The sequence below is a fragment of the Procambarus clarkii genome, chromosome 11 (assembly GCF_040958095.1).
Source record: "Procambarus clarkii isolate CNS0578487 chromosome 11, FALCON_Pclarkii_2.0, whole genome shotgun sequence".
NCBI classification, from domain to species: Eukaryota; Metazoa; Arthropoda; class Malacostraca; order Decapoda; family Cambaridae; genus Procambarus; species Procambarus clarkii.
Window position 1 is genome coordinate 2,959,412 of NC_091160.1, and position 10,000 is coordinate 2,969,411.

General features: G+C 42.2%; 1 protein-coding gene across 1 annotated transcript in view; it reads right to left on the reverse strand.

Annotated features, from left to right (window-relative positions):
• Positions 1-2,279, reverse strand: part of LOC138363502 (putative ammonium transporter 1) — a 35,704-nt gene extending 33,425 nt beyond the window's left edge. Inside the window, exon 1 of the mRNA XM_069322854.1 lies at positions 2,038-2,279. Within this exon, the coding sequence (XP_069178955.1) occupies positions 2,038-2,279 (242 nt within the window). The remainder of the gene's footprint in view (positions 1-2,037) is intronic.
• Positions 2,280-10,000: the final 7,721 nt, after the last annotated feature.

Here is a 10,000-nt window from a genome sequence, read left to right on the forward strand (position 1 = left end):
ATATAGTAATATTATATTAAGAATATAATATATTATATTAAGAACTATATTATCTTAATATAATATAGTAATATTATATTAAGAACATAAGAAATGTTCTTATTAGGTTAACCAAACATAAGTCAGTAATTCGTGTACTAAATATTATATAATATTATTTGGAATAAACCAATTTGGAAAGAAATATTTGAAAATAACGAAAATCATTCTGCATTTTAGGCCAAGTAGTGCGGTGCGACATATATATATATTTTTTAAGGAAGGGTGGAGAGAAGAAGTTCAATAGACTCAGACAGCCACCTTTCCCCGATATATTTGGAAAGGGCCATTGATGCCGACTCCTTTTTAATGGGAGTAGAGGAGATAGACCTCGAAGTTCCCACTCTGGGCACATAGCCAACATTACTCACCCTTCAACGCTGGATGAGACTAGGTCCAAGCGTCTGCCCCCCCCCCCCCCCCCCACCCTTGAGCAGAAAAAAACATTCTCTCTTAAATACATATATTTATATAATTCAACATAATTGATTTGACTCAAAATGTGATATATCTCTTGTGCGACACCACAGGGTTGTTCAACAACGTGGCTACGTATCTTAACAGCAGACGATTTTCAATGGACAAATGGAGGCCATCCAGTACGAGCCCGAGTGTCTGGTGGTGGTGGGCCTCAGGAAGCACACGGGCGCCCCACAGCCCATAGTACAGGTCCCTCAACGTCGCCATCCTCAATGTTATATGGAAGATTGTCTCTGGTGGATGATGATTCTAGTGGATGATGTGTCTGGCGAGTGATGATTTTGGTGGGTGATGTGTCTGGTTATCTTGAGGTTATCTTGAGATGATTTCGGGGCTTTTTAGTGTCCCCGCGGCCCGGTCCTCAACCAGGCCTCCACCCCCAGGAAGCAGCCCGTGACAGCTGACTAACACCCAGGTACCTATTTTACTGCTAGGTAACAGGGGCATAGGGTGAGAGTAACTCTGCCCATTGTTTCTCGCCGGCACCTGGGATCGAACCCAGGACCACAGGATCACAAGTCCAGCATGCTGTCCGCTCGGCCGACCGGCTCCCAACATACCAACTACTCATCCTTATACAGGGAAATCTCTCCATATCACAACACAATAAGAAGTCAAGTTTAACCTCTTATCGTGAGCACCATTCCCGATCAGACAAATTGCATTTTGTTAAAGATAAAGATTTTATTCATCTTTATTAATATATTAGCAAATATGCTACAATATTCTATTACATGATAAATATCTACTGACAAGTACATTATCAAACAAACATATCAGGTGACACTAAAGACAATCCTTACTGAATGACCCACACTTCACCTCCTCGTGTACACCACTTTAACTATCCATTATGCTAGTCAATGCCTTTAAATTTGGCGACCCAAAATGATTTTGAATCGGTCTCCCCTGACAATCTCCATCCAATTCCACGGCAATCTCTATGCAATCCCATGACAATCTTTATGCAATCCCATGACAATCTCTATGCAATCCCATGGCAATCTCTATGCACTACCATAGCAATCACTATACACTCCCATGGTGATCATTACAGAATCAATCATACCCACATATCACCCACGTTCTCCTACAATGATTCGATCTAATAGGTTGTTATCGACACATCTTGGATGGAGAAAGGGACCGACCTCCTTATATCTAGTTCTTCCTCCATTCCCACCTTCATGGCACCTTGCTACACATTCAGACCTCAGAGGTAATCAGTAATTTTAATTACTTGAAAAACGTGCCAAGCCAATATGACTTTATTGGTAATCAATAAATAAAAGAAACTACAGTATAATATACACTTTAAACCGAGATCTACAAGGTCTTATAAATAGAACATTTTTCTCGCCTACATAAATCTCATCACACAAGAAAAAACAAGTAAATGTAACCAAGAGAATCCACAATTCTAATTTATTATAATTAGAAATTATAACATTACTGGAATACCAGATTTAATCCAACTAACTGCCAGCTTCTTAACCAAGGCTGTAGCATCTCTCTCACTCTAATTCATCCAAGAACTTCTCCTGTTTAACGGAATATATAGCATAGCCATAGATGCTGAGAGCTGCCAGTCCTAAGCTTGAGCCCACAATAATGTTGTTTCGTCTCAACCTGGCTAGCTTCTGTACCCGCTCCAAGTTCTGATTTTCGACGAGCCTCATATAGTCAAGCTGAGCTCGGCTCAGATTTGGCGAGTCACGCTCCAAGTTCAGTTTAGTCATCTGTTTGCCATCTCCAGCCATCCTGCAGGCAGATCAACAACAACCTGGTGGATGTTGTGTCTGGTTGGTGATGAGTCTGGTGGATGATTTGTCTGGTGGATGATTTGTCTGGTGGATGATGATTTTTGGTGGGTGATGTGTCTGGTGGATGATGTGTGGTGAGTGATGTGTCTGGTGGGTGATGAGTCTGGTGGATGATGTGTCTGGTTGGTGATGATTCTGGTGGATGATGTGTCTGGTGAGTAATGATTCTGGAGGGTGATGATACTGGTGAATCATGTGTCTGGTGGGTGATGATTCTGGTGGATGATGTGTCTGATGGGTGATGATTCTGGTGGATAATGTGTCTGGTGGGTGATGATACTGGTGGGTGATGATTCTGGTGGATCATGTGTCTGATGGGTGATGATTCTGGTGGATAATGTGTCTGGTGGGTGATGATTCTGGTGGATGATGTGTCTGATGGGTGATGATTCTGGTGGATGATGTGTCTGGTGGATCATGTGTCTGGTGGGTGATGATTCTGGTGAATGATGGGTGATGATTTTGGTGGATAATGTGTCTGGTGGGTGATGATACTGGTGGATCATGTGTCTGGTGGGTGATGATTCTGGTGGATCATGTGTCTGGTGGATGATGTGTCTGATGGGTGATGATTCTGGTGGATGATGTGTCTGGTGGGTGATGTGTCTGGTGGGTGATGATACTGGTGGATCATGTGTCTGGTGGATCATGTGTCTGGTGGATGATGTGTCTGATGGGTGATGATTCTGGTGGATGATGTGTCTGGTGGGTGATGTGTCTGGTGGGTGATGATACTGGTGGATCATGTGTGATTCTGGTGGGTGATGATTCTGGTGGATGATGTGTCTGGTGGGTGATGATTCTGGTGGATAATGTGTCTGGTGAATGATGACTCTGGTGGATGATGTGTCTGGTGGGTGATGATTCTGGTGGATGATGTGTCTGGTGGATGATGTCTGGCAGGTGATGTGTCTGGTGGGTGATGTGTCTGGTGAGTGATGATACTGGTGGATCATGTGTCTGGTGGGTGATGATTCTGGTGGGTGATGATTCTGGTGGATGATGTGTCTGATGGGTGATGATTCTGGTGGATGATGTGTCTGGTGGATGATGTCTGGCAGGTGATGTGTCTGGTGGGTGATGTCTCCGTTGGGGAAATGTCTTCACTTCATAATTCCTTTTTGTTTTCCTTACTCCTTTCAAACATGTTAAAATCATTTCTTATGTCATCTTACATCCAGTTAGGTAGTAATCCACCGCAAGTCTATAATCTTATGGGCCATCAAATCATCAAGACCAGACAAGAGGAAGTAATTATCCGAGAATAGGAAACTTATTGATAGTTAAACACTTGAATACAACCCATTAAGAACAATGCAAATGTAACAAAATGCACAATTGAAGTGCATTCGCGATGGCAGTTCTTGGAAGACTGTCGGGCGAAGGTATGTGGCTAGGCACATACTTCAAGTCCCTCCATACTTCATACTTCATTCCAGTCCCTACTTTAAGTCGTAAAATATGCTCGCCATCTTTCTCTGTCAACATCCTTCACCTTAACGTAATTCTTGTTAAACCTTTAGTTTATCAGGTTTCTTACTAAGTTCACCGAATAAAAAAATATATATACAAAAATATATATAATATATTTCATGTAATTAGTGCAGAAAAATAATATAAATTAATTAAGTCAATTTACCGAATCAATATAAGCAAGCTTTAATGTCGAAGAACCAACAGAGAATCTCAGAGTTTTGAGGTTTTATAAGTAATGACAAACACACATACTCTCATAAGTAATGACAAACATACACCCACTTTCATAAGTAATGACAACATACACATACTTTCATAAGTAATGACAACATACAAATACTTTCATAAGTAATAACAAATAAAAGATAATCTTAAAGCTTTGTGGTTTCGTCAAAAGCCTCATTGGTGTAACAATGAGGGTCTTGACCACGTTGATCTCTGGGTTCAACGAGGACTCGCAGATCATGGTCTCCCAGTCGGACTGTGAAGCCAGCTTCAGAGACACTATTGTTGGAGTTCAAGTGGTTAGCTTCGTGGTTGTTGAGGGACACGACGGGCGAGAGGTGGGATGGGACTGGTCCTGCACGACTCCAGTATACAAGGTGTCCAGGGACTGGAGCTGGGTCCTGGGAATTAGTCAAACCAAATTCTTCTGGGGCAGACATGTTGGGTGGAAGATCTGGAAAATAATGGATTAGATGAATAGTGGAAAATGTTGATAACAAAACTGTATGAATTTCTATGATGCATTTCATTAATATCAAATAAATAAACATCACACACAAAACTTTAAAAGCAACTTAGTTGACAACTTACTTGAATTCCTCTTGTTCTCCTGAGTGTTTACGGATCCATCGTACTGGCTCTCCAGCCAAGCGTCAGCTGGGTAGGCTGGCTCCCCGTGCTTCAAGATGTCCATTCCTGGCGTATAGATATTGTTAGAGATATAGAACATATACAATGTATAATGAATGCGTTCATAACACTAAAAATATAACAATTATCAATTATATAATACAAGAGTGAAAACATTATGTATTATCTTCACTTGCCTGCAATTTCCATTTCTGGAGGCACCTTCAAGAGGCCGAGCAGCCTGAGGGAACCAAACATAACTAAACAGAGACCACCAGACCAGGCCACTATGGCCAGCGCCCCCACTATGTTCCAGGCGAGGACCTCCGCGCTGCCCCCGTACACAATGCCACCATCCTGGAAGAGGGCCACAGCAACCAGCCCCCACAACCCACCTCCCATGTGTACAGCCACAGCATCAAGTGGGTCGTCAACTGTGGAAGAAATATTTATTAACTTTACATCCACAACCTCAACAGTCCCAATATGCAAGTACGCTTCCCAATAATATAAAATTTTATAAATATTATTATTTAAGTATATGCCATCTACAGAACATAACGTTAAAGTTAAAATATTTCAAACTCAAGTTAGATAAAACTGGCTACTTGTTGCCTTCTTGAGACAAAGTTAAGAAAACTGAGCGGTGAGAGAAGCAGTGACGTACCCTTCAACTTGGGCAGAAGGGTGTGGATGGCGAGGAACACTGATCCAACACTGTACCAATGACACTGGCACTCCACGGCCGCACAACGTTGCACCCGGCACTGATTGACACCTGTCATGGAAACATGTCCTTAAGCATTGGATAAACAAACTCAGACATATTGCAAATAACACCATTTTGATAAGAAATTTGTTATGTTATCATAATACTAAGTTAAGTTTAAATCAAACGTCTGTCAATTAAAATTTACGGCGAGCAGAGTCCATCATACTAGCACTAATGGACTCCCGGCCACACAGCGCAGAGCGGTACATACCATGCCAGCGAGAGAACCATTAAGAGCCATTAGGAAGGACCAGGTGGACTCCCTCCCACACAGTATCCTGCTAAAGTATCCTGCAGGATATAGTATCAGTAAAGTATCCTGCTAAATTTGAAACATACTTTACAGAGAGAAAGAGGCTTCACACCCACCTGACAGCACGGTCGTGTAGATGAGATAAGCATTGAAGGCACACCGCTCAGCCATCGACCCCGAGATGATGGTGGAGGCTGTGGTGGCGATGGCGAACTGGAAGAACCAGAAGGCCAGGTGCTCGTCCGACAGCCCGTACGACGCCCAGTACTCTGTACCAGAGAAGCTGTTCCCGCCTCCAAACGCCAGCGGGAACCCCACCAGCCAGTACGCTATGCCACCAATGACTGGGGAGAGTAACAGGGCAGATGGTTAGTACAGGGTGGGGACGATTGTGGAATTCATATCATTATTACTACGTGAGGCTTGGTGGGAGGAAGTCGGTTAATTAAATACAGAGAACAATTTAGTATATAACACCAGCAGATGAAAAAGCAAAAGCAGGAAATTACAGGAATACAAGAGTCGGCAAAGTTATATACATTGAGAGCTTACTTTAGCTATGAGATAGGAATAAAAAAATCATGTGCTGGTTCACCAGACATAAGCCAGATACGATAACAAATAACGAAGGTGTTTGATAACTTACAGACATCGAGCATGTTCTTGAGAAGGATGTTGGTGGTGTTCTTGGACCTTACGGAGCCTGCCTCAAGGAATGCGAACCCGGTCTGCAAGACTGAAATATAAACAAATGTTAGTCAAAAGTACAAATTGCATTCCAAATACATTATTCTAAGCATAATAAAACAAAATCTAACACACAGATTATTGTACGTCTATATAAAACTATATAAAATACAACTATTTTATTAATATACAAAATGTGAAATAGGTGCCATATATATGTTTAAATACTTGAAAAAAGAGAGAAAACACAGATTTTGGTACTTACTGAATATGAGGATGCCGAACACAATGAGGAAGAGGGTGTTACCAGGGAGGATGTTCTTAAACAAATAGTAAAACTCAAACCAAACAAATCCCCAGGGCCGGATGAAGTGTTTGCTAGGGTGCTTAAAGAATGCAAAGAGGAGCTTTGTGACCCACTGTCAACCATATTTAATAAATCAATAGAGTCAGGCAGAGTGCCAGAGTTTTGGAAAGTTGCTAATGTGATACCAGTTTTTAAGAAAGGAGATAGATCACTTGCGTCTAACTATCGACCAATTAGCCTAACGTCTATTGTGGGAAAGTTACTCGAATCTATAATAGCAAATAAAATTCGTCTTCATCTTGAAAAACATAAATTATTAATTGAGTCGCAACATGGTTTTATAAATGGCCGTTCATGTTTAACAAATTTGTTATCTTTTTATTCTAGCATTGTTGAGGCAGTTGATAGTGGTAAGGATTGCGATGTTGTATACCTTGACTTTAGCAAAGCTTTTGATACAGTGCCACATGAAAGACTGATTAAAAAAATAGTCTCATGGTATTGGGGGTGCTATATTAAGCTGGATTAGGGCATGGCTATACCAAAGGAAACAGAGAGTTAGTATAAATGGAATCAAGTCAGAGTGGGAAAATGTTGTAAGTGGAGTGCCTCAAGGCTCTGTCCTGGGACCTCTGTTGTTTATAATATATATAAATGATTTAGATTCAGGTTTGAGTAGCAACATTTGCAAATTTGCCGATGATACGAAAATCGGTAGGGAAATTAATTCGGAGGAGGACTCACTATCACTTCAAGTTGATCTAGATAGGGTTTTGAAATGGTCAAAGGATTGGCAGATGCAGTTTAATGCTGATAAATGTAAAGTTCTGAGGTTAGGTAATGATGATAGAGTTACAAGATACGAGCTAGATGGTGTTGTGATTGCGAAGTCGGATTGCGAAAGGGATCTGGGAGTTATGATTAGTAAGAATTTAAAACAAAAGGATCAATGCATAAATGTTCGTAATAAGGCAAATCGGACACTTGGATTTATTAATCGCAGCGTTAGTAACAAGACACCTGGTGTGGTTCTCAAGCTATATCTTGCTCTAGTTAGGCCCCATTTAGATTATGCAGTTCAGTTTTGGTCGCCATATTATAGAATGGATATAAATTCACTTGAACGTGTCCAGCGTAGGATGACTAAGTTAATTCCCCAAATTAGAAATCTTTCATATGAAGAAAGATTAACAAAGCTTAAGTTGCATTCACTGGAAAGGCGAAGAGTTAGGGGTGACATGATAGAGGTTTACAAGTGGATGAATGGACATAACCGGGGGGATATTAATAGGGTATTAAAAGTATCAACACAGGACAGAACACGAAACAATGGATATAAATTGGATAAGTTTAGATTTAGGAAAGACTTGGGTAAATACTGGTTCAGTAACAGGGTTGTTGATTTGTGGAACCAATTGCCGCGTAACATTGTGGAGGTGGGGTCCCTCGATTGTTTCAAGCACGGGTTGGACAAGTATATGAGTGGGATTGGGTGGTTATAGAATAGGAGCTGCCTCGTATGGGCCAATAGGCCTTCTGCAGTTACCTTTGTTCTTATGTTCTTATGTTCTTATGTGTCCAGGTCCTTCTGCAGAATGTCCAGTTCCCGGGACATTGGCGTCGGGTTCTCGCCAGACATTAGTAAACTTACATTGTGTCCGGCATCCATATTTGTTGCTGCCAGCGAGACTTCCAGATCTCTCAAATTGTAGCTTAAAAATTATTAGCAAAATAAATTTTCAGGCAAAATTAACACGTCGTAAATTCCTGTGGATGTAATGTGGAGCAAGCCAAGCAGCTCCGAGGGTCTCGCCTTCCTGCTGCCAGGGCCTGCAACCTAATATCTAATTTCAGCTGATTGATTGATAAAGATTAAGCCACCCAAGAGGTGGCACGGGCATGAATAGCCCGTAAGTGGTACAATTTTTTTTTCCCCAGTGTTCTGAGGTTGCATTTAACCATCAAGCTGTTATCGTGGGGGAGGATACTGCTTCACAGTCTTTATGAGGGTGTCCAGCTGCTGGACACCTTTGTTGACCAGGAGAGTGGCTGTGTTGATGGCTTCAGGGTGGCCACTGCATGATTCAGGAACTCATAAAGCTCTTCTAAGGTCATTGGTTGCTTCACATTCCAGAAGATAGTGAAGTAATGGCTTTTCTGTGACAGTTTGGCAGAAGATGCACTCTCTCTGTCGGGGTTCACCAATCTCCCAGTTGCATCTGTAACCTAGACGTAGTCTATATAGCCTAACTGCTATTTCCCTGTGGATTCCTTTTGGGATATTTAACCTTTCTAATTTGGTTGCCTGAAGATACCATGTTGCAGATGGCGAACCTTCAGCTATTCTCTAGTGCAGGTAGGCTTTGTTGAGATGTGAGAGTTTTTTGGTGATGATGTTTTTTATGTTCTCTAGGATTGATTGATTGATGAAGATTAAGCCACCCAAAAGGTGGCACGGGCATGAATAGCCCGTAAGTGGTTTTAAGCCATTCCCAGTATCAAGAGCTGATACTGGAGATCTGTGGAGGTACGAATGCACCCTGCATGATGGGAGATGTCTCCCTTGTGAATGTGTTAAGATGAAGATGAAGCCACCCAAAAGGTGGCACGGGCATGAATTCGTAAGTGGTGGCCCTTTTGAGCCATCACCAGTATCAATAGATGATACTGGAGAGATCTGTGGAGGTGCGACTGCACCCAGCGAGACGGGAGATGTCTCCCGTGTGAATGTGTTAAAATGAAGATGAAGCCACCCAAAAGGTGGCACGGGCATGAATAGCTCGTAAGTGGTGGCCCTTTTGAGCCATCACCAGTATCAAGAGCTGATACTGGATATCTGTGGAGGTGCAAGTGCACTCTGCGTGACGGGAGATGTCTCCCATGAATGTGTCCAAGATGACGATTAAGCCACCCAAAAGGTGGCACGGGCATGAATAGCCCATAAGTGGTGGCCCTTTTGAGCCATCACCAGTATCAATAGATGATACAGGAGATCTGTGGAGGTGCGACTGCACCCTGCGTGCCGGGAGATGTCTCCCGTGTTACTGATGGCCTTTGAAGAGGGCTAAGAATACCTCCTTGCGGTGTACCATTTTCATGTCTTTTGTACTCAGAGACTGTGCCATGAAGTTTTACTCTTGCTTCTCTGTTTATGAGACAGTTTTTGGTCCAGGAGAGCAGGTTGCCTCTGACCTCTTTGTCAATGAGGCAGCAGAGAATAGCTGGGGCGCTAGTCAGTTCAAAGGCTTTTTCGAGGTCCAGGAATATCAGCATTCCTGGTCTGTCATTCAAGTGGGCTAACAGAGTTG